The sequence below is a fragment of the Neofelis nebulosa genome, chromosome 3 (assembly GCF_028018385.1).
Source record: "Neofelis nebulosa isolate mNeoNeb1 chromosome 3, mNeoNeb1.pri, whole genome shotgun sequence".
Taxonomy (NCBI): domain Eukaryota; kingdom Metazoa; phylum Chordata; class Mammalia; order Carnivora; family Felidae; genus Neofelis; species Neofelis nebulosa.
Window position 1 is genome coordinate 50,755,755 of NC_080784.1, and position 26,419 is coordinate 50,782,173.

Consider the following 26,419-nt stretch of genomic DNA (forward strand, 5'->3'; position numbering starts at 1 on the left):
TGACGCGGGGCTCGAACTCACGGACCGTGAGATCGTGACCTGGCCGAAGTCGGACGCTTAACCGACTGCGCCACCCAGGCGCCCCAGTTCATTTCCTTTTAGAAGTGCACAATATTCCACTGTCTTTACCACAGTTTATCCATTCTCCTGTTGAAAGACATCTAGGTTACTTGTAAATTTTGATAGTTATGAACAATGCTGCTATAAACATTGTCTGAAGAGTTTTGTGTACACCTAAGTTTTCCACTCATTTGGGTAAATACCTAGAATTTCGTATTCTAATTTGTCATTGGTATATCTTATTTGATGAGGTGTCTGTTTGGATCTTTTGCTCTATTCCTATTGGGTTGTTTTCCTATTCTAAAACGGTAAGAGTTCTTTGTATATTTATGATACATATCTTTTATCAGACATGTGTTTTGCATATGTTTTCTCTGAGTATGGGTCTTTTCATTCTCTTAAGAGTTTCTCAGAGCAGAACTTCCAAATTTTAATGTAGTCCAACTTACTAATTTTTTCTTTCATGGATCTTTCTTTTGGTGTTGATCTAAAAACTCATTGTAAAACCCAAGGTGACCTATGTTTTCTCCTGTATTATCTTCTAGAAGTTTTATAGTTTTGACTTTACATGTAGGTCTGTGATCCATTTTGAGTTTGTATTTGAGTTTTTGTGTTTGTTTTGCTTAGAATGCCATGATTACTCTCCTCCTCCTCCTCCTCCTCTTCTTCTTCTTCTTCCTATCAATATTAAATATAATAACAGCTACCATATGTTGCCCACCTCTTACATACTGGCTATTGTGTTTCTGATTTAATCCTCAAAACAGTTTTGAGAGGTAAGTGCTATTGCTTACATTTTACCAAATAGGAAAATTCACAGTAAGGGGCAAAGAAAAGATTCAAACTTACATCTCTCTGACTGAATCCGAAGTCATCGCTTTTTCTATTTTACCAGTAATTTTTAAACTGTACTCTATAAAACTTGAATTCCGTAGAAGTCTTTTGAAGCTACTGTGGGGCATAATAAGTAGTGAAACCACAGGAGCAGGGACATCGCTGTTTCACCCAGGGCTGTAGCTTTTATCTCATTTATAAATTGAGGTTTTAAGTAAAATGTTACTTGAAAGGAGAGTTCTACTGCTTAAAAACTCTTTGAAAACTACTGTGCTTTACTTCCCTGGCCCTACCTTACCCTATCCTCTTGACTTAATTAACCCTGATCAGCATCTCTGGAAGGCTTCTCTGACTTCCCTGGTCAGGGCTAATTGCCTTCTTTGGCATTCCTGGTATTTTATACATGCTTCTTACCATGTGGTTCCAAAATAGCCTTTTTCTATGTGTCTTCCTCACCTAGATAGGTATGTTTTCAGAACAGAAACAGTGCAATATTTTTGTGGTCTCAAGGCCCATTTGCTCTGTGTAGCTCAGAACCTGGCCCATGTACTGGGCCCTCAATTGTTGAATTAGACTGATCTCATCAGTGGCTTGTATTAAAAACATTTGTTTGAAAATCTAAATTTTTCATTCAGAATTGCAATTTTTTTGAAATTTTGGACTTTCTGTAGATCACTATTTAATGCTTTAAATTTTAATAATTTTTATTATGAAGAATAATCAAACTTACAGAAAAGTTGAAGGTCCAATATAAAGAACATTTTCCCCCTGAACCACTTAAGAGTAAGTTGCAAAGTAAGTTGCCTTTGAATACTTTAGTATGCATTTTCTACAAACAAGGACATTTCTTAAATCACCACAATACAGCATCAAAGTCAGGAATTTAGCACTGATAAATACTGTCATCTCATCCTCAGATCTCGTTCAAGTTTCACCCACTATTTCAGTAGTGACCTACAGATCCCAGTTCAGAATCACATGTTGCATTTGGTTGTCTTGTCTCTTCACTCTGGGCACTTCCTGCCTTTCCTTGCCCTCATTACCTTACCACTTTTGAAGATTTCAGGCAGGTTATTTTGTAGCATGTTCCTCAATTTGGCTTAGTCAGATGTTTCCTCATAATTAGGTTCAGGTTATACATCTTTAGCATTGGAACATCACAGAAGTGATAATGTATTCTTATTGTATCCTATCAGGTGGTGTGTGTGTGTATATGTGTGTGTGTGTGTGTGTGTGTGTGTGTGTGTGTATGTATGTGTGTATATAAATACATATATACACACATACATATATATGTGTGCATGTATATATGTATATATACATATATATGTGTGTATGTGTATATACACGTGTATATATACGTATACATATGTGTATACACACACACATATATACACACATATATACATATATATATACGTGTGTGTGTGTGTGTATGTGTATATATATATATATATATAGTTTCAATTTGTCCTGTCATGGATAATGTTCTTTCTTTTCATTGAGGTAAATTGCTATTGTAACATTTTTATTGAGATAAAATTTCTATATAACATTATATTAGCTTCAGGTGTATAAGATAATAATTTGATATTTGTATACACTACAAAGTAACCACCACAATAAGTTTAGTTACCATCCATCACCATACAATTGACCCACTTCACCTGTTTTGTCCCTCTCCCAGCCCCCTCCCTCCTTGATAACCACCAGTCCGTTCTCTGTATATATGAGTTTTGTTTTGTTTTCTCTTTTATATTCCACATATAAGTGAGGTCGTATGGTATTGTCTTTCTCTGACTCATTTCATCTACCATTTAATACCCTCAGGGTTCATCCATGTTGTCACAAATGGCAAGATTTCATTCTTTTTTATGACCGAGCAGTATTCCACTGTATATACATCTATATCGCACCTTCTTTATCCATTCATCCATTGATGGGTAATTAGGTTATTTCCATATCTTGGCTATTGTAAACAGTGTGGCAGTAAATTTAGGGGTGCATATATCTTTTTATCTTTTCATATTAGTATTTTCATTTTCTTAGGATAAATGCTCAGAAGTGGAATAGCCAGATCATATGGTAGACCTGTTTTTAATTTTAACCTCCATAGTGTTTTCAGTAGTGGCTGCACCAGTGTATATACCCACCAGCAGTGCATGAAGGTTCCCTTTTCTCCATATCCTCATCAACAGTTGTTATTTCTTCTTTTTTTTCATAATGGCCATTCTAACAATAATATCTCATGGTTTTGATTTGCATTTCCCTGATAATTAGTGAACATCAACATTAGTTGAACATCTTTTCATGTACCCGCTGGCCATTTGTATGTCTTTGGGAAAATGTTCAAGTTCTCTGCTTATTATTTAATCAGATTGGTTTTTGTATTGAGTTGAGTTTTTTAATATATTTTGGATATTAATTATTGGATATATGACTTGCAAATATTTTATCCCATTCAGTAGGTTGTCTTTTCCTTTTGTTGATGGTTTCCTTTTATTGATGGTTTCCTATGATGGTGCAGAAGCTTTTTAGTTTGATGTAGTCCCACTTACTTATTTTTGTACTTTTGTCACCTTTGCTTGTGGAGTCAGATCCACAAATTCAATACCCAGACCAATGTCAGGGAGCTTCTGCCTGCATTTTTTTTCTAGAAGTTTTATGGTTTCAGGTCTTACATTCAAGTCTTTAATCCATTTTGAACTAATTTTTGTGTGTCATGCTAGATAATGGTCTAGTTCATTCTTTTGCATGTGGATGTCCAGTTTTCCCGACACCATTTATTGAAAAGACTGTCCTTTCCCCATTGTATATTCTTGGCTCCTTTGTTGTAAATTAATTGACCATGCATGAGGGGTTTATTTCTGGGCTCTCTGCTTTTTTTGATCTATGTGTCTGTTTTTGTGCCAATATCATATTGTGTAGTATAGTTTGAAATCAGGAAGTATGATACCTCCATCTTTGTTCTTCTTTCTGATATTGTTCATTTTGATCAAGGTAGTGTCTTCCAGGCTTCTCCTCTGTGAAGTTAATCTTTTCCACTTTGTAATTAAGTTTTGTGTGGTGAAGTACTTTGAAGCTATGTAAGTTTTCTGTAACTCATCAGATTTTCAGTTTACTCATTCATTTATTTGTATGAGTGGATTAATGGTTTCCTATTTGGTGGGTTATAGTCTGTTACTATCATTATTTATTTTGATGTACAAATGATCCTTGATTTGACCAGTGAGAGAGCCCTTTCAAGCTGGTTTTTGTGTCTTTTTTAAATGTCTCCATCATTCTTTGAGCAGTTTCTAGCTTTCTGTCATAATAAAATGTTTCAGGCTCTTTTGTCATTTCTTTGCCCCAGGTCTGGAATCAGCCATTTCTCTAAAGAGCCCTGGTTTCTTTCACTGGAGATGGGTATTTAGAAACCAAGATCTGAGTGCTAGATATACTCATTGCTATTAGAGTGTTGCTGCTCCTAGACCCTCTAGTGGACCAAGCAAGGAAGTATATTTGTATGTATACATATACACCTGCATATACGTATACTAACACCTTTGCATTTATATTTATTTGCATATCAGTGTATTTATCGAAAACTATGAGTTCACAGCAATACCTTCCATTCCATCCAAGTTCTGTCCCTTTCTATATTTATAGCTTCCTTCTCTGATAGTAAGAAACCTGGCTTGCATTCACCTTAGTCTATAGCCTTATTTGGCCAACTCCCCCCATATGTAACCATACTTCTGTCTCTGTTATCACCCTCTTTCTCAAGCACATAATGTCCTCACCCCAGGAGGGCTCTGACAGACTCTTCTGAGAATATTTTGCACACACTCTGTGAAGTGTAGCTCCTAGTTTAATAGTGTCTGCTCTGAATATTGAGATCTAATATGTCCATGAGGAGGCTGAGTTACAGTTTTATATATATTCAATTAATGCATTTAGATACAATTTTGTAGACTTGCATAATTTTTTTCTTGTAGGGTATTTTAGTAAAATAAATCAGAGTAAGAGAATCACTGTGACTTTGAAAATGATTAATGCCTTATTTTGCACTTAATTTATTGTAAAATATTACTATTTAATAACTAGTATATAAATACATATGTATATTTTAGAGACTAAAAACATCAAAAAGAGATCACCCTTATGCCCATAGCTCAGCTCAAGAAATACAGTATTACCAATACTTTGAAGTCCCTTATGTGCCATTCTCTGATTGCATTCCTCTCCCTCCTGGGAGATAACCACTCTCCAGCATTGTGTATTCATTATTCCATAATAGCTTTCTTATTAATCTTTTGTAGATTGCTGTTGTGGCTGTGATGTGCAAACCCCACAGATGCCCACACATCAGTTTTACAGGAAATATATGTGTGTAAGTATGATGATTTTCTTCAAGCGTGTGTGTGTGCGCGCGCGTGCGCGCTTTAATTGAATTAGTTAATTCCCTAGAGCCTTAATCAGTGCATGCTGGTAATATTTAAAACTTTGATCCAGTAGATGCATAAGTTAGTTCTCTGAAACAAGCAGCCATTGATAGGATGTTTCAGTGCTTTAAAACTGAAATATATATTTTAATATGTTGCAGTAAACAATAAAAAATACATTGTTATAGAATGTGACAGACTAAAAGTCTATTAACTTGATAAATGAAACAAGGAGATATGAACTGCCTAAATTCTGTCAGCAATTCAAATGCGTTTGGATCAGAAAAGAATCAAATTAAAAAGTTATCTCTATAAATAACCTTTAAACTTCTTAAATTTAGATAATTGGAAAAATAGGCAGAATGCATGATTCTAGGTAGGAAGATTAAATGAAAGATTTTCTTTAGTTACCAAGAGAGCACTGTGAGTATCATTCTAAACCTAGGAAAAGTTAGGTGCTGTTACTTGCCCCTAAAAGTGTAAATCTCTGAAATAATAGTGACTGCAATATTCTGAAAATGACTACTATGATGTTCGTCATATGTTTATTGTGTTTACTTGTCAGTAGAAAATATATTAATTGTAGATACTTTAAACGTAGGCTCTTCGATTAGGATTTGAATATGAAACTTGTTTGCTCTCAGAATTTTATGGAGACTGCAGATACTTGAACTAGACTGTTGAAGTAAATTTTGTATCTGACATCTTCATTCTTTGGTTGTATTGGCAGATACTGCCCTGGTGGACCTGATTCAGATTTTGAATATTCAACCCAGTCTTATACTGGATATGAGGTAAAGTAATATGAGGTTGTCCCGAGGAAGTTTGACATCATACTTTACCTATAGTGTGCTCTTACAAGTACTGACTTTCTTAAATTATTTTTATTTTTAATTTTTCTCCTGATTACAGAAGTTCATCCATTAAATATTTGCTGAGTGTCTACGTATATTGCTCTAGTCACTGGAGAAATACTTAACATAAGCACTTGTTCTTACTGTATGTTAAACTATTATAAGTCTTCACAACTTTAAACCTTATAGCAGCACCTTGAAGGCAGGCACTATTATCCTGGCTTTATGAATAAGGAAACAGGCTTTAGAGGCCCTAAACAATTGGCCCAGAGATACACTGCTAATTAGTGACAGAGCCAGGTTTTGAATTTTGTGTTCCTCACCATGATATCATAGTGCTTCTTCAACAGTGAAAAATGGATAAAGTCCCTAATCTTATGGAATTTACATTCTAATAATAAGAGATAGACAATAAAGAAACAAGAAGAAAATATCAGGTACTACCAGTAAATGCTAAGTAGAGAAGTAAAATCAAGTGAGGTTTGTAGAAACTGAGTAGATACTTTAGCCTTGGTAGTTAGGAAGTAACTGAGGAGATGATACTTAAACTGAGTCTTGAATGACAAGAAGGAGCCATGCAAGAATATCAGCAGAGAGCATTCCCAGCAGAGAGGATAGCTAGAACAAGGAGCCATGGTAGGAATGACAGTGGGGTGTTCCAGGACATAGTGGGTAAGGGGAAGGATGAGATTGGAGAGACAGATGAAATAGGTTGTAAGCTGGACATAGAGTTTGGATTTTGTTACAGGTGTCATGAAAAGCCATTAAGGTTGAAAGCAGGGGAATGATGCGATCCAGTATAGGGTTTTAAGAGATCATTTGATGGCTGTGTGGTTAAAGGATTAGAGTGGGGGCAAGAGTGCAAGCAGAACAGCAAGCAGGTTTCTTTTGAAGCAGTCAGCCTTTTCGGGAAGAGGTCAGCAGCCAGAAAACCATTGGACTTTTTCTCTTATATATGGAATTTCACTTTTTACTTGTTTTCCATAGTTCACATTTTTAAAAATACAAAAGGAATTATTCAGTGAAAAGGCTCCCTCTCGTTTCTGTCCCTTAGCCACCCCTTTCTGCTCCAGCAGAAAGTGACCCTGGAGATTTCATAAGTGTTTACACAAAGATAAATATGATTCAAGGAGATGCCCTGCTGTTCAGAATCTTAAGACAGTGGGGATGGAGACTAGCCAGATGCTATTCAGAACAGTATTTTGATCCCTAAACTGAGAAAGGAAGGAAGGAGCACAAGAGAATTTTATTTTTAATATAATTCTTTTGAACTACTTTTTATTTTCTATTCAATGTGGGCCCAGCAGGAGATTTTTCTCTTTTTCTCTTAGCCAACCTCCATGCGAGCTATCCGTGCTAGATATGACCCTTATCTACAGACAAGACACCGAATAGAACAGGTAAGTTTCTAAAAAGCATTTTTAAGTTAGATTTTTGTACATACTTAGAAGGTATTATTGTTTAATTTGAGTTGAACCTGAAATAACTAAAAGAGTGCCTGTCCCCTTGGTAAGTTTTTAATATCCATCTGAGGGAGGAAGACTATTTTGCAATACCCAGCAAGCTCAAAATCACTACTTCCTTTAGAGACTGTATTATTTTCTTTAAGGGTTCTATATTCTTTAAATTTCTTTCAACTTATACAGACTCATTAACCATATGAAATTTACAGATGGAGATGTGAGAAAGTTCTTAGACAGTAGGTGGATGGATTGAATTTTTGCTTCCATGAGCCAGATAAGAAGTTACTGTGACTGGTATGCCAGGGTGGGAATAGGGAATTGACTGCAGAAGGGTGTGAGGAACTCTTAGGAGTCCTGGGATTGTTCTACATCATGACTGTGGTGGGAGTTACACAACTGTAAACACTCATCCATACCCTTCCAGTTGTACACTTAAAATTAATTGATTTTAGTGTATGTAAATTATACTTCAATATAACTGATGAAAAACAAGTAGTACTGTTTAAATGGCCTTGCTCTGCTTGAGAAATCTGAACAGTAATACAGATTTCCTTGTTTATAGTTTTATTTTAAACTTGTCCGATTTAAAAAAGTGTGAGTACCATCTATAATTTTTACAGTAACAGCACCTAGAAGGGCAACTACAGAATCTCAAAAGGAAAGTAGTACATACCATAGTCATTAAGTCTCTTCTCTGTTCATTTACCTAGTATCGGTGAATACCAGCCAGTTCATATTTTCACCTCACTGTCACCCAAGCACGTGTGGATCAGGATTGTCAGGCATAGGAGAGGACCTCACCTGGGTGCAACCTGTATAGTCTAGAAAAGCATGTTCTAAACTGACCACTGCTTCAATTTCTTTTTTAGCTATGATATTTAATTCATTTAAAATGTTTCAGTAGAGTGTAAAATGTTTATGTTTACCAAAAAGAGAATGGGTTTTAAAAGATTTAGAAACTAGCATACAGCAGTGATTTTTTTCTTCACTGTAAATGCAATAGAATCACCTGAGTATCTTTTCCAAAACATATGCCAGATTTTCACCTCAGGAGTTCTGATTAAGTCTGGTTTAGGGTCCTGACAAGGTATTTTGAAAAAGGTACCCAGAATGATTTTGTTGTGTTTCCCTTGTGAACAATCATAGAGTTGTTTTTAGTATTTATATATATACACACATGCACACACACACATATAAACATACTTACCTATATACTTACATGCACACTTATATATACTTACATGTATATTTTCGTGCATATGTATATATGAATACAATTACAGAAAGATACGAATATGTATAAATTTTTATTTGCCGTTGTCAGAAACAAACATTTAAAAAGGTGCCTTTTTGTCCATATTAAGTGTAGACATCCTTTACATAGAACATTAATTAGAGTTCATAGTTTAGTAGTCTACTTGACCCAGTTTTTCTCAAGCCTGAGATAGGGCAAGAAATTTTTCTTTTAATTGAAGTATAGTTGACACACAGTGATACATTAGTTTCAGGTGTACAACATAGTGTTTCAACATGTCTGTTATGCTGTGCTCACCACAGGTATAGCTACCATCAGTCACCATACTGTGCTGTTACAATATCATTGACTGTATTTTCTATGCTGTATCTTTTATTCCCATGATTTGTTCATTCCATAACTGGATTCCTTCATTCCATAATTTATTCATTCCTGTATCTTCTGCCCTTTACCCATTTTGCCCATCCCCTCCTCCACTTAACCCTCTCATAACTATCAGTGTGTTCTCTGCATTTATAGGTCTTTCGTCTTTTTATCTATTTTAGTTGTTTAGATTCCACGTATAAATGCAATCATACGGTATTTATTTTTCTCTGACTTATTTCACTTAGCACAGTACCCTCTAGTTCCATCCATATTGTACACTTGTAAATGGCAAGATGTCATCCTTTCTTTAATGGCTGAGTTATATTCCGTTGTATATATACACTGCATCTTCTTTATCCATTTGTCTCTCAGTGGGCACTTGGGTTGCTTTCACATCTTGGCTATTATAAATAATGCTGCAATAAACATAGGGGCACATACATCTTTTTGAATTAGTGTTTTTATTTTCTTTAAATACCCAATAGTGTAATTAGTGGATCATGTTGTATTTCTATTTTTAACTTTTTAAGGACCCTACAAAATTTAAATACCTGTTTTTAAAATTTAGAATCTTGGGGGGCGCCTGGGTGGCGCAGTCGGTTAAGCGTCCGACTTCAGCCAGGTCACGATCTCGCGGTCCGTGAGTTCGAGCCCCGCGTCAGGCTCTGGGCTGATGGCTCGGAGCCTGGAGCCTGTTTCCGATTCTGTGTCTCCCTCTCTCTCTGCCCCTCCCCCGTTCATGCTCTGTCTCTCTCTGTCCCAAAAATAAATAAAAAACGTTGGAAAAAAAAATTAAAAAAAAAAAAAAATTTAGAATCTTGGCTTATTATAGTTGGCAAAATGAAAAATCTGTACCATTCTCTCCACTAGTAGAGAGACATAATATTTTATAGTTTATCAATCAGATTTTTATTTTGTTTTTTCTCCAGAAAGCCATGCCACCTGTGCTCATAATCTTCACAACTGGTTTAAAACTGCATTCTTAATTTTTATTTCTAACCTGGTGTTCTTTTTCTTCCATTGGCATCAAGCCCTGATTATGTTGCACAGTCACTGTTTTTGTTCCCAAGGCTTACCACAAGGTCTGACATAAAAAATACATGATCAATAAGTATTTATTTATTATGTTGGATATTGTATTATTATATTTGCCCTTACTGCTTTCTAGTTTATATTCCACATGTTTTTAAATTTCCACATAGGTATTGATGTCAAGCTTCTTGTTTATTGTTTTTAATTCTCACTTTGCCTCCTTGAGCTATAGTAATTTTTTTTTTCTTTCAGACTCTGGAGTCTATTTTTTAATCCAAACCTTTGCTAAATATGTTTAATTGCTTTTCATTTTTAAACTATACTGATGAACAATCTACAAAATAAAATTAGAAATTTGCAGTGCCTTCTTAGGGTAATTGACTATATCCATCTAATGCTGATGAATTTGTATGTGTTTCAGTTAAAACAACTTGGTCACAGTGTGGATAAAGTGGAGTTTATTGTGATGGGTGGAACGTTTATGGCCCTTCCAGAAGAATACAGAGATTATTTTATTCGAAATTTACACGATGCCTTATCAGGACATACCTCCAACAATATTTACGAGGCAGTCAAGTAAGAAATCCTTATTTTACCATATTCTGCAGAGTGGTTGTCAGTTTATCCCCTGAGCCGCAGCCTGTGAGAATTCCTTTTGTTCTACATCTACATTCCTAGTTCTTTTTTTTTTTTTTTGGGGGGGGGGGGGATTTTATTTTTATTTGCATATTTTGGATGGGTTATAATTAAATATATTTTCTAGTTTTATTGAGATAGAATTGACATACGGCGTGGTAAAAGTTGATGGTGTACAGCATAATGACTTACATATACATTGTGAAATGGTTACCACAGTTACTTTCACATCCATCACAATCACATCCATCATCCTATACATTCCTAGTTCTCATAGTTACTTCTTTTTTGTGGGAAAGGATTATTTTCATTGAAATAGTTAATAGTTTTTTCTTAATAAGTGAGTGTGGTTTGTTGACATTTGTATTCTCTGAGAAAGAGTGATTCATTAAATCACTAAAGGTTTTTTTCAACCTTAGGCTGGTCTAAAGTACAGGAGTAGTTTTGATTTGACCAGTTGAGTTTTCAGCCTCCTCAAAAAGAACACTAGGGGTACACTTTGTCTGAAACATTTAGCTGCCATACAATCAAAACAAGTTATTTTTTAATAGCTATTATTAATAACTACTAAAATTTCTGTTTATGAATGAGATCACTTTTTCATTCTAATTGGCAAAACAAAATTATGCATTCTTTTGATATGTTGTATCTCCGTTTTTAGCAAAAAGAATACTAAGGTTTCATATACAGTATTTCAGAAGTTTCAGGAAAGCCTAGTTACCATATACTGTTCCCTCTTATTTATCAAATGTTTATGGAGGGCCCACTAGGGGCTATGCACTGCTTTAGGCACTAGGAACAGCATGGTGAAACAAGATAGGTATTGTCCTTGCCCTTGTGTTTATTTCTACTAGTTCAACAAACATGAAGTGCTATGGTGGAGATAGATTACTGTGATAGAGATTAAGACTTTTCTCCAGACGAAGTGGTAATGTTTAAGCTGAGACCCAAAGTATATGAGGAGGAATCAGGCTAAAAGCAGAAAAAAATATGACAGAAGCACTGAAATGGGGAAGATTTTCGGGTCTTCTAGGAACAGAGAGGAGGCCAATGTGACTAGATTCCAGTGAACAAAAGAGAATGTCTTAAGGTGAGCTTAAAGAGTTAAGTCTGGGCCAGAGAATAGAATGCTTTTGAGGAGCTAAAGTTTTATTTGAAATGCAGTAGGAAGTAGATGAATGGTTTTAAGCAGGAGAGTGACACATTTCAGGTTGATAAGCAGGTCATTCTGTCTATTGTCTGGCTAATGGATTAGCTGAGTACAAGAGTGAAAGTGAGGAGCCAGATGAAAAGACTGTTAAACCCATCATAGCTTACTTCAGGGTGGTGGCAGTGATGATGGAGAAGAGAGGATGGATTAGAGTTCTGTTTTGTTGTTGCAAATGCCAGGACTTTGAATTGGGTTGAGGGTAAGAAAGGAAGGAATCAAAGAAGACACTTAGCTTTTGGTTGTAGGAAATGGTTAATGGGTAACGCCGCCATATCCTGAGATGGAAAAGACATGGAAGAACAGGTTTATGGGAGAAAATCAAGAGTTTTACTTTGGATACATTAAACTTGAAATGCCTAGGAAATGTTCAAGTGGAGATGTCAGGTAGGCTGTACAAGAGACATCCAGGCTGGCAATGCGAAATTGGGATTATCAGTCCACAGATGGCATTTATAGCCATGCAAGTGGATAAGATCACCTAATGTGGGAGAGTTGCTGGTTTCCGAGGTATATTATGTGAAAAAGCAATTTTTAGAGCAATTCTTACAGTATGGATCTATCATATTTGTGTATATCCACATAAATGTAAATGCATAGAAAATATGAAAGGGGGGTGAGAGTGATGATTATTATAGGCATGAGTTCGAGCTGAGGAGGAAAGGACATAGGAGAATGGGGGTAAAGGAGCACATTTATGGTTGGGCTGGGCATTGTGATAAGCATTTATTTAAAACTCACAGTAAATATTTGAGTTCGGTATTTAAATTATCCCTGTTTTGGGGGCGCCTGGGTGGCTCAGTCGGTTGAGCATCCGACTTCGGCTCAGGTCATGATCTCAACGGTCCATGAGTTCAAGCCTGGCGTCGGCAATTTGTTTGATTGCCTCTAGAGAATGTGGTAGGTTAATTGTATGTCCACAAATCTAGGTTTTTAACAACAACTGGCTGGTGTGATCTCTTCCTCCTACATGGGCTTTAGTAGCAAGATAAGATGGTGACCATACTTTTTTTTTTTAAGTTTATTTATATTTGAGAGAAAGAGAGCAAATGGGGAGGAGCAGAGAGAGAGAGAAAGAGAAAGAATCCCAAGCAGTCTCCGCACTTCAAACTCACGAACAATGAGATCATGACCTGAGCTGAAATCAAGAGTCAGGGGCTTAACTGACTAAGCCACCCAGGCACCCCTAACCATGTTTTTACTGCTCATTCAAAATCTTGATTATTCGTGAATATTAAGTCATGCTTAGTAAAACGCTGAAGTGTTTGAAACTTTAGAGGAATAATGATGTAACCCAACCCATTCTTCATAATAATACCGAAAATCAAATGATAGCTTAGTGTAAAATGCAGTTTGAGAGAAAACAACTTTCATTAGTTCAAAGCCTCATGATACTGAAATGGCAACAGTACCTCAGAGTTACTAAAATTCATTTAACTCTGAGAATTCCCTGGTGAGATAATCTACAAGACCATTGACTTTTTGTACCCACGCTTATATATCATATACTCTTTTCTCAGTGCAGCTGTTATTGTGTTGAAGACCTTGCTTATTTTTTTAAATGTTTTTTTGTTTTTGAGAGAGAAAGTGTGTGCGTATGCAAGCAGGGGAGGGGCAGAGAGAGAGAGGGAAACGAAGAATCCAAAGCAGGCTCCACACTGCCAGTGCAGAGCCCAGTCTGGGGCTTGAACTCACAAATCATGAGATCGGCCTGAGCCGATCACAGCTTAACCGATTGACCCACCCAGGCACCCTGAAAACCTTGCTTAGTAGGTGGAATTGAATATACATATCTTGGACTTGCCCCACCCTCCCAGCCCCCATAAAAGTTTGCCACAAAGCTTTTCACAGTGTATAGTTTGGGTCCCCTGGGTCAGGTGAGCTAGGCTAACTGGAGATCTGCCTAATGAATTTTTAGGATATAGCTAGTTTGACATTTTTATCAATTGAAACTTAAAAATTTTTGCTTATTCTTGGTGTAAAGTTTTAGTTTTATTTTTACAGAAATGTTCTAGTGTCTTTTGTAAGTTGTCTGTTGTTGGGGTAAAAATAGAGTTTACGTTACAACTATCCAGCTTCAGATCATGATATGTTTGTAGAAAAAGCCAAAAAGCCTGTTGGAAAAGTAAGCCCCTTTCTGTAATGGACTAGGCAAGGCCAGCATTGTTTTGTTTCTGTTCTTGAATTTACCTCAAGAGGGCAACAAACACTTTACTTTCAGATGAAAATTTATATATGATTTGAGCCTTCATTGCAACAGATCTCATGAATGACTCTTGGGAAACAATAAAAGTCCAATCTGGGAGCCTTAAAACCATCCATAAATGTTACACTGAATCATGCCAACCCACACTTGACATGTTTTGCTCTTTTCTCCTGGTCTCTATACTTTTATGAGATAATCTGAAAAAAAGCTGATTTGTGGCATCTTGTTTGCTTTGTTAAGGTAAATTTTTACTACTAACGCCCTACAATGAAGGTGGTATTTTGTTTTTTAGGGAAATGTTGTTATATAGTTCAAAGAAATAGTAATCTGGTTTGTACTATAGAACTAGAGACATAGCAAACCATTTTCAAATGTTAACATTTTGTGAAATAAAGAACAGCCCAGAGATACTATGTTTTGTACATAATATGTTTTCTTCACATTTTTGGAGGTGATCTTTAACTTGCCGTTCTTTATATTATCTTTCACTGAGGGTATTTGTGAAGACTGTTTGGGTCACCCAGTGTGGCTGACCTTTTTCAGATGTAAAGTAATGAACTTCATTTTTATTTTAGTGTTAGTTGATATTAGTTGTTTGTACTTGCTGACTACACAGATGTAATACTTTCATTAGTGTATCAGAGGTTTTTATTTAAAAGACTAATTTTAAATTAGGTTAAAAATTACATAGTGACAGATGAGTCAATGTTTAAGGTTACAGTATTCGGTCAAATTAGAGGTTATTAGCTCGTGCTAGCCTCCTTTGCTATCCTATGTCTAATCCAATCAAAGTTTAGACCATGTTTAAACCTGATTATTTTACTTTTTACTTAAAAGATTAAAAGTTAAGGTAAGGAAAAGCCCCCAAAAGTGAACCTGGTTATTATTTATAGCAAGTTAGTAGCAAAAAGTATGCTATATCTTTGCAAATAGAAAAATTGAAAAGCTGAGTGAAATAGAGTTCAAGGATAAAGCAGGTATAGGGTTTCTGTGAAGGCGCATTAAATCAAGCAAAGTGATAATCACTCATTTCTTTCAGCTAGACTGAGACTTCAGTTGTCTCCAGAAAGCAACAATTACTGGTGACTATTGTCCTCTAAAAATCATAGCTCTGGAGATGAAAAGGACCGGCAATGGGATCTGAGTCACCCATTCACCGGAATGCAAATAAATATTGCCAAATAACTCAGAGTAACCTTTTAAAATAGTTTTATTCCTCTTTAATCAGTCCTGCCCAGAAGCAGTTTTATGTTCAATCTTTAATGCTCCTTGGCTGTTTTCAAAAGATGCTATTTCGAAGGGCAGTTACCCATCAAGGAGTGGGTGAGTCATACCTTCTCCCAGTGGAATTTTTAATTCATTTCCGTTCCTTCCTTTTTTGCCCCTCATCAATGACTTTAAATCCTCCAGCTGTGTCCTTATGTGTCTTGGAAAAAAGCTAGAGAGCTAGAGTGCTAGCTTACTGCTGGATACTAGGCCTAGAAGACAGTTTCATAGACTTGCAGAAGTTAGGAAGAAAGCAAAAGCAAATCTCCTAAGGCTTGCAAGTGACTATTTTCTGCCTTGGTGCCCTGGGCATTATTTCCAGCAGGTTTCAGACTTGCATTTCTGGGCTTTGGCTCTAATACTCCCCACCCCTTACTTTATATATTTACTGCCTTTACTCTCTCTCTTGGTCAACCAGATTTTCATGGATGGTGACCAGAATCCTTAACATTGGCAGTCCGACCTAAAATAATCTCAGTCATCTATGATGCTGTTTTTCTTCCAACATTTTATATGAAGCAAATAAAAATTGAAGGAACTTGTCAGGTACTACATACTTGTCACCTGGATTCTACAGTACTTGCTTTATCACATACTTATCCAACTATTCATTTCTGTACCCTTCCATGGATCCCTCTTTTTTTAAGCATTTCGAAGTCAGTTGTACACTTCAGTACACTTCTTTCCAAATATGTCATCGTGTACATCATTAACTAGTTCATTTGTTGCTATCTTTTGAAGCAAAATTACATACAATGAAATGCAAAGATCTTAAGTGTACCATTTGACAAGTTCTAATAAATGCATATACCTGTGCATCAAAACTCTGTTAAGATATAGAACATCCCGGAAGGTTCCTTCATTCCTCTTCCCATTAAATCCTCACCTGTACCTCCCACAGGCAATCATTATTCCCTTTTTCCCTTCCATATTAACCATATAGTATATACTCTTCTGTGTACCTCTTCTGTCACTGAGCATAATATTTTGAGATTCATCAATGTTGTTGGGTATTTCTTTGTTACCTTGTAGTGCTGAGTAGTATTCCACTGTATGCATAGACCACAGTTTATCCATTCTATTGATGGACACTGGGCTGTTTCTAGTTTGTGGTTATTACAATAAAACTTTAGTGAACATACTCATACAAGTTTTACTATGAATATAGTATTTATTTCTGTCAGGTAATAGCTAGAAGTAGAATTGCTACATCATATGTTTAATTTTTTAAGAAACTGCCAGACATTGTTCCAAAGTGGTTGTAACATTTGTACTCCCACCAGTGATGTATGAGCATTTGGTTGTTCCACATCCTCACCAACATATGGTGTTGTCAGTCTTTTTAATTTTAGCCGTTCTAGTAGGTGTGTAATGGTATCTCATTGTGGCTTTAATTTACATTTTCTTGATGACTAATGATGATGAGCACTTTATTATATGCTTGTGTTTTCTGTATATATTTCCTTTGTGAACTGTCTGTCAAACTCTTTTGTCCATTTTTTATTGGGCTGTTTAAATTCTGGATACCAGTCCTTTGTTGGATCTGTATTTGACAAATATGAAAACCCAGTCTGTGGTTTGAGTATTCATTATATTAAGGACAACTTTAAGCAGAAGTTTTTATTTTGATTAGGTCTAATTTAGCAGTTTTTTATTTAATAGCTATTGTTTTCTGTATTGTTTTTGTTAAACTTGTGCTTACTCCCAAGAAGATACATGACAAGATTCTCTCCTGTGTTTTCTTCTACCTGCAGTTACAGTTTTTTTTTGTATTTAGCTTGCCTATGTAAACTTGTGGTCTATCTTGAATTAATTTTTATATATACTGTGAGGTAGGATTTGTGGTTTCTTTTTTCCTCTTGTAGGTAGATACTGTTTCAATATTGCTTGTTTAAAAACTTCCCTTTCCTATGTGGATTATATTGGTGGCTTTGTCAAAAATTGATTGACTATACATGTGGAACTGGGCTCTGTTCTGTCCCACTAATCTATTTCTCAGTTCTTATGCCAGTAACACACTGTCTTGATTATTGTAGCTTTATAGTATATCTTGAAGTCAGGTACTGTGAGTCTTTTTTGTCATTGTTTTTCAAGATTGTCTTGTATATTCTATTTCCTTTGCATCTCTACGATGTAAAGTTTAGAATCAGCTTGTCAACTTCTGCTAAAAAGTGTGAGAAAATTGGGATTGTATTAAAACTATAGAACAGTTTGGAGAAAATTGACAACAATATTGAGTCTTCTGATCCATGAACATCGTCTGTCTCTTTGTTTATTTAAGTCTTCTTTAATTTCTCATAGAAATCTTCAATGTAGAGATGTTGTTAGCCTTTTGTTAAATTTATGTCAAAATAGTTTTGTGTTTGTTGATGCTACAGAAATTGAACTTCTTAAAAATTTCATTTTCAAATTGTTTTACAGATAGTGTAAAATATGTAATTGATTTTTGTACGTTACATTGTATCCTATTACCTTACTAATTTCACTATGTAGTTCTAAAAGTTGTTTTTGTAAATCTGCTAGGATTTTCTTCATAAACAATCACTTAATTTACAAATAAAGTGAGCTTTAATTTTTCTTTTTGGATTTTCATGCTTTTCTTTTTCTTGCCTTATTGTAATGGCTAGGACATTAGTACAGTGTTAAATAGAAGTGGTGAGAGTAAGCTTCTTTGTCTTATTCCCGGTAATACAGGTGAAACATTTAATATTGCAGTATTAACTGCAATGTTACTTGAGGGGTTTTTTTATAGATACCTTTATTGAAGAAGTTTGCTGAGAGGTTGTATCATTAATTCAATTGTCTAATGATTTCTCTGTATCTATTCAAATGATCACATAATTTTCCTTCTTTATTCTGATCATGTAGATTACTTTTTTTTTTTTTAATATTAAACTAACCTTGCATTCCTAGGATAAACCTGTTTGGTCATAATGTGTTATCCTTTTTATATATCATTTTACTAATACATTGGAAAGGATTTTGTGTGTATGTTCATGAGAGATGGTGGTCTGTTGTTTCCTGTTTTATAATTTCTTTGTTAGGTTTTGGTATTAGTGTTATTATGCCAGCCCCATAAAACATGTTAGGAAGTGTTCCCTCCTCTGTTTTCTTTTTTGTTTGTTTGTTTATTTTTGAGATAGAGAGAGACAGAGCACAAGCAGGGGAGGAGCAGAGAGAGAGGGAAACACAGAATCCAAAGCAGGCTCCAGGCTGAGCTGTTAGCCCAGAGCCCAATGCAGAGTTCAAACTTTTAACCCATGACCTGAGCCAAGCCATATGCTTACCTGACTGAGCCACCCAGGCGTCCCCCCTCCTCTGTTTTCTAAATGTTCATATAAAATGAATGTTAATCCTTGCATAAGTGTTTGCTAGAACTGACCAGTAAAATTATCCAGGGCTGTGTTTTCTTTATGGGAGAATTTTGGATGATTGATTCAATTCCTTTAATAGATAAAGAAAGAGATATTCAGATTTTCTGTTTCATCTGTGTCCATTTTGGTAAGTTGTATTTTTCAAGGAATTTGTCTACCTCATCCTAGTTGTCAAACTATTTGGTATTAAGTTGTTCATAATATTCCCTTTTATGCTTTTAATGTCTATATAATGTTAGTGATCACCCTTCTTTCAATCCTGGTTCTGATCATCTGTGTTTTCTCTTTTTTTCATGATTAATCTAGTTAGAGGTTTATCAATTTTGTTATTCTTTTCAAAGAACTGACTTTTGATTTTATGTTATCTATTTCATTGATTTCTGCTTTACTTTTTTTTTTTTATTGTCTTCTACTTTCTTTGGGTTTACTTTATGGTTCTTTTTCTATGACTTAGTAAGGTATAGAGGCTTGGCCTTCATTATAGACCTTTTTTCTTTTCTAATGTAAGTATTCAATGCTTTAAGTTTTCCTCTATGCATTATTATGACAGAATCCCACAAACCTTGGTATGTTGTATTTTAATTATTATTCCATTCAAAATATTTTTTTAAGTCCTTTATATTTTTTGACCTACGAGTTATATAGAAATGGGTTCTTTAATTTCCAAATTACCAAAAGCGAGTCTTTCTTGATATCTTGTTGTCAATTTCTAATTTAATGCCATTTGGATCAGAGAGAGCCTATTCTATATAATTTAATTTTTTTAAGTTTTTTTTTTTTTTTTTTTTTTTTTAACATTTATTTATTTTTGAGACAGAGAGAGAGCATGGACAGGGGAGGGTCAGACAAAGAGGGAGACACAGAATCTGAACCAGGCTCCAGGCTCTGAACTGTCAGCATAGAGCCCGACGCGGGGCTCGAACCCACGGACCACGAGATCATGACCTGAGCTGAAGTCGGATGCTTAACTGACTGAGCCACCCAGGTGCCCCTGTTTTGTTTTTTTTTTTTAATTGAGACTCATTTTGTGGCCCCGGCATATATGGTTTCACTTGATGAACATACTATGTATATTTGAAAGAATATGTATTCTTTCAATGGTTCAATGTAATGTTCTATAAATATCAGTTACACTGGTTCAATGTAATGTTCTATAAATATCAGTTAAATTCAGGTGATTGATACTGTTACTTTTTTCTGTTATATCGGTTGCTAAGAGAGAGTGATATTAAAATTTCAAATCAGGATTGAAGAATTCTCTATTTCTCCTTTCAGTTTTGTTAATTTTTATTTCATTTATTTTGAGACTCAATTATTAGGTGCATACATATTTATGATTTCTGTGTTTTTCCTTATGTATGAGCTTTTACTCATTATGAAATGTTTTTATCCCTGAAGTTTCCTTTAGTTGATGTTAATTTATTACAGTCTTCATGTGTTTACTGTTTTCCCTATGTATTACTTTTTCCATCCATTTTCTTTCCACCCATATGTGCCTTTATATTGAAAGTGGGTTTCTTCTAGACAGCAGTCTATAGTAGTTGAGTCTTGGTTTTCACTCATTTTTATATTGTCTTTTAACTGGAGGGTAATCTGTTAACATTTACTGTAATTATTGTTGTGAGTATATTTGCATCTACTACTTTAATCATCCCCTCACTTTGGTTTTCAGTAGCCAAAAATAATAGTTTTAGTGAATACTGTTATTGTCTAATTCTGTATAATGCACTTTTTCCCTGTTTCCTTTAATAGGGAATGTTTTCTTAAGAGACACATTGTGCCTATATCTAGCACAATGTCTTAGGGATAGAAAGTACTAAGTAAACATTATTAAATAACCATAGTGTAAAGAACTGTGCATGAAGAATCAGGAGACTTAGGTTCCAGACTTATTTCTGTTATTATCTTAGGTTATTACCTAATTTAAGCCACTTATGTATTCTGTGTTTTAGTTTCCTCATCTATAAAAATGAGGAGGTGGGACTATATTATCTCTAAAATTACTTCTTTCTCTGACATTCTGTGGTTTGAAGAATTTTATTGGAATGAGAATGTTTATCTAAAAGATGTGTTTGCAAGTTATTTTTCATATAGCAGTCATTTTCTGACAATGACAACTTTTCTATAATGCATTTATGAATATAGTCCTTAAATTTGAATGTGAATGTAATGTTAAAAGAATGTGTAATAATTGTGATTTTTGTCTATTAATAATGCTTTGCTGTTAGTTCTTAACTGTCTGATAGCATTCTTGTCAGCTGTTGCAAGAAACAGAACCCAAAATGTTATGAGTTGTTTTTAATATACCTTAAACTTTGTCAACTAACATGATAGGGATCAAGGGTCCCTGATTAGTTCCTAAAACACAAAGTCATCAGGTTAGTTTTTCATAAGTTGTACTCATTTAAAAATCAAAATTCTGTTTGTTTCCTTGGTGTGTGTTAGGTAGAACCTTACTGTTTTATCGGTCATTTGACATAACAATCAATATCTAGGAAGCAAACTTGACCACTGTGTCAACAAAAAAAAAAAAAGAAAAAAATATTATTTTTAAATCATCAAACACCCAAATCGGTCATTCATAAGTCTAGAATACCACCAGCATAGCATTGTACAGAGCATAAAGTTGTATTGAGAAATTTTCCAAGTATGATTATATCAAAAAGAATTTGTTCTGTGGCACTACTACTGAGGAATTGTACCAGTTGTACCAGTAACCCCAGATGTTATTTGGCAATTCAAACAAATCTTTGGTTGTCCAAAGAAGTTTATAAATTCCACTTACCGATTTTGGGATTGTAGATAGAGAAGAGAGTTTGTACATTATGACAAATGAAAATTAACATTCCATCTATGTACCATTTTTATTTACTTTGCAGTTTGCTTTGAGCAGGGCGAGGTCTATGTAGGAAAGGTTCTGTAGGGCTTTCAGGAACCTAGGCCTAGAGCTGTAGTGAGATTTCACACAGGACTAGACTAAGACATAGCCACCTTTATTGATGACAGAGGTTTTTTAGAGAGGACTGCAACGAACTGATAGCAATGAGAAGCGGTCTTTGATACCCGTAGCCTTCTTGGAGTGACTCATGTAGTTTCCAGAAGATAACAGAGACTTTAACATTGAATTGCTGCCTTCCTTCAGTGTCCTCTTGGTTGGGGTCCCTCAACCAAGGAGTTAGTAATAGGTATAGTTATTTCTATTTATTTTTTTAATGTTTATTTTTGAGAGAGAGAGAGAGAGGGAGAGCGCGCGCGCATGAGTGGAAAGGGGCAGAGAGAGGGAGATGCAGAATCTGAAGCAGGCTCCAGACCCTGGCTGTCAGCTCAGAGCCTGACGTGTGGGGCTGGAACCTATGAACTGTGAGATCATAACCTCAGCCATTTCAGATGCTTAACCGACTGAGCCACCCAGGCACCCCATGGATAATCACTATTATAGTTCACTTTTTTCTTCCTATAAATAGAACCCAGAAATAATGTATGTTTATATTTCTGCCACTTTTAGCTCTTTGTTCTTAGGTAGTTCTTGATTTTATCTGTGTGTCTTATTTCTTGCAGCTAGATTAGCATCTCTAGCACAAGAATTATTGTATTGTTACTTTTTTAAGTTTATTTATTTACTTAGAGAGTGGGTGAGTGAGCTGGGAAGTGGCAGAAAAAGAGAGTGAGAGAGAATCCCAAGCATGCTCCACACTGCCAGCATGGAGCCTGATGTGGGGCTCATACTCACAAACCGCGAGATCATAACCTGAGCCAAAGTCAAGAGTCAGACATTTAACCAACTGAGCCACCCAGGCGCCACTGTATTATTACTTTCTATAGAATACCTGGTCTAGTGCTAGGCACCTTCTAGGGTTGACTCTGTAAGAGGAAAGATAACCAGCAAAATTATCTAGAGGCTGCCATGGGAGTAAAGAGAGACCTTCTGTGTCTTTGGTTATGCCTGATTCATTTATTCATTCTTCATATTTGTATTTTTTTATATTGAAGGAGAGTTTTTAGTGCAGAAGCCCTAAAGCAGTTACCTCTAAATGTATTCGAGCCTACTGGCCTTCCAAGAACCTCCTGTCTAGATGCACAAACATCCACAAATAACATGGCAAACTGTGTTCATATCATAGGCAAGATGCTTTGGGAGTGGGGTTACAAAGTTATGCGAGGCTCTGGGAAGATGTTGGGGAAGGAGAACTGTAATTTAAGTTATATTTTGAAGGCTGGGTAGCATTTAGTTTTTGCGTGCTTTAAATTCTGAAGGTATTGTCCCATCTCAACTCAACCCCCCCAACCTTGTAAAAAAAATACTGTCAACATAAGTTATTAAGTTACATTTGGCTTTGCAGAGCATATTAGCATCTTTTGTAGTTGGTGCCACTACTGTGGCATACAAAAAAAGTGTAGGATGCACTTATGTGTAGCCCCATACTGGTGGTCTCCAGATTTATTTAAGATGACCCTGTAATATCACAAAAAGAGCAGTGGAATTGGAACCAGAAGACCTGGGTTTATGATCAAGGTTGGAAAATGTTTGGCACATTTCCTAGGTACTCAAGAGGTTAAGACTTCTGTTGACCCCGGGAAGGTATGGGGGTTGAGCTAGGTACTAAAAGAGACTCATCCTATTGGATGGCTACCTAAATAATAACAGAATGTTAGAGCAGGCCATGAAAGCTGTATTTTGCTTAGAGTAGTTGAAAGCCTGTATGTAAATATTTACAGAACAATCATTAATATCTTTATACCTCTGTTAAATGAAGAGGCAGGTTCAGTGGCTGTAGGCCTAAAAAGAACATTAACAAAAATCCTAATAAAAATACAGTGATCTTATAGGAAAGATGACCTTATACTCTGTTCTTTAGGGCAATGCTTCATTGTTTTTATCATTCAAATTTGATAAGAGTTTCTGCTTAATTGCTTTTCAAATGAAAATACAATTCTAAAAAGAATATAGTGGTAAAAGCTTTTTGTGAACATGAAGTGTTTGCTTTTAAAAACTGTAATTATTTTTTAATTCCTCCATTTCTTTGCCTGATAAAGGTAATGACATTTCCTTCCAAAGGAAACACATTTTTGAAATGGAATTAAATTGAGAATAGGGTTTGTTTCTGTCTTTATACTATATTCCGCCTACTTACGAAGAGACCCTATCATCCCTGCAGCAGCTTCTTCTGTATGTCTGTATGCCTTAGATGACCTGTGCAATAGAAAGATTAGCCGGTAATTTTCTCTTTCCTCTAGACAGAGTTGCACTTACCCACCCTCTAGTTTTTTTACCCAGTGATTCAATTTCTGTTGCACACAACAATTTCTGTTGTGCTGCAGAGCTTCCTAACTCAGCGGCATCCTTTTAAGAAATACTGGAGGCTTTATAACACTACCAGTTAATAGGGAGGTTTGTAGGATGCCTGGGTGGCTCAGTCGGTTAAATGTCCGACTTCAGCTCAGGTCATGATCTTACAGTTCGTGGGTTCAAGCCCTGTGTTGGGCTCAGTGCTGACAGTTCAGAGCCTGGAGCCTGCTTCAGATTCTGTGTCTTCCTCTCTCACTCTGCCCCTCCCCCCCACTCACACTCTGTCTCCCTCTCCAAAAAATAAGCATTAAAAATATATATATATATGTCGCTCCTTATCAGGGAAATACAAATCAAAACCACACTCAGATATCACCTCACGCCAGTCAGAGTGGCCAAAATGAAGAAATCAAGAGACTATAGATGCTGGAGAGGATGTGGAGAAACGGGAACCCTCTTGCACTGTTGGTGGGAATGCAAATTGGTGCAGCCGCTCTGGAAAGCAGTGTGGAGGTTCCTCACAAAATTAAAAATAGACCTACCCTATGACCCAGCAATAGCACTGCTAGGAATTTATTCAAGGGATACAGGAGTACTGATGCATAGGGGCACTTGTACCCCAATGTTTATAGCAGCACTCTCAACAATAGCCAAATTATGGAAAGAGCCTAAATGTCCATCAACTGATGAATGGATAAAGAAATTGTGGTTTATATACACAATGGAATACTATGTGGCAATGAGAAAAAATGAAATATGGCCTTTTGTAGCAACGTGGATGGAACTGGAGAGTGTGATGCTAAGTGAAATAAGCCATACAGAGAAAGACAGATACCATATGTTTTCACTCTTATGTGGATCCTGAGAAACTTAACAGAAACCCATGGGGGAGGGGAAGGAAGAAAAAAAAAAAAAGAGGTTAGAGTGGGAGAGCGCCAAAGCATAAGAGACTCTTAAAAACTGAGAACAAACTGAGGGTTGATGGGGGGTGGGAGGGAGGGGAGGGTGGGGGATGGGTATTGAGGAGGGCACCTTTTGGGATGAACACTGGGTGTTGTATGGAAACCAATTTGACAGTAAATTTCATATATTAAATAATTAATTAAAAAAAAAAAAATATATATATATATATATATGTTTGTGATGCAAATTTGGAATGCCTGATTCTAATATTGGAATATTTGTTTTAATTTTTTTTAAATAATTTTCCCCAAACCCAACAATTGGTAATTCAAAGAAGGTTACATTTATCCATGGCAATTGTACTTCTGTTACTGCAGGTCTTGGTACCCACCTATTTGAGAGGCATGAGACTTTCTGATTTAATCATTTCAAAAAAGCGGAATGATTTGGTATCCTGTCTTAGGCAAGATTTGATAAAATCTGAGCTCTTTTTCTGTCTTATGTTACATTTTTTTAGTAACTTTGGGCTACTTGTTTACTTTCAGTCCTGTTGCCTCTGGTAATCCTGTGTAAAACCTTACAGAATACAGTAATAAACACTGCAGAAGAGTTTGAATGTTGAGAATGAAAGATTTTAGAATTAGTCCTCCCAGTTCAGTGATTCTTAACTTTGTTAATAACTGTTATTAAGTGAATCCATTTTTACTGACAATGAAGAAATGAACCTAAAGGAGTAGTTACAAAATTGTGGAAATTTTATGATTTTTATACTTCTAGAAAGAGCTATGAACTCTTTTGGAAGGAAGGAAATTAAATGGAAAAAAATAAATAAAAGAAGAGGCTTCCCTCACCCTCCCCCAAAATTGAGAAAGCCGTGGAAGGGTGCACCGAAAAAAGTCATTGGGTTCTAGGACACTAGAGAAGTTGAAAAGAGAAGTCTGATGTTCCATACTGAATTATCTAAGCAATGGGATAAAGTGAAATATAGAATAAGGATTTAGAAGTCAGGTGGATCGAATTTCAAATCCTGACTTGGACTTTATGAGCTCTGTGCCCTTGGCAAGGTATTTCATCTCTTTGAACATCAGTTTCTTCATCTGTGAAATGGAGATGAGAGGACACACTTCATAGAGCTGATGGAGCATTCTGTATGGATGGAGCGTATAGCATAGTGCTTGGCCACAGTGGCCTCTATAAAATGTCTGCTCCTATCCCCTCACATCAGCAGCCCCCTTAGCAGGTCACTTTTTTT

General features: G+C 35.8%; 1 protein-coding gene across 1 annotated transcript in view; it reads left to right on the forward strand.

Moving 5' to 3' along the window:
* The window catches only part of ELP3 (elongator acetyltransferase complex subunit 3), a 99,742-nt gene that overhangs the window by 18,270 nt on the left and 55,053 nt on the right, over positions 1-26,419 (forward strand). The window contains exons 4-7 of the mRNA XM_058720771.1: positions 5,196-5,266; positions 6,049-6,112; positions 7,504-7,572; positions 10,710-10,864. Coding sequence (XP_058576754.1) covers positions 5,196-5,266; positions 6,049-6,112; positions 7,504-7,572; positions 10,710-10,864 — 359 coding nt within the window. The remainder of the gene's footprint in view (positions 1-5,195; positions 5,267-6,048; positions 6,113-7,503; positions 7,573-10,709; positions 10,865-26,419) is intronic.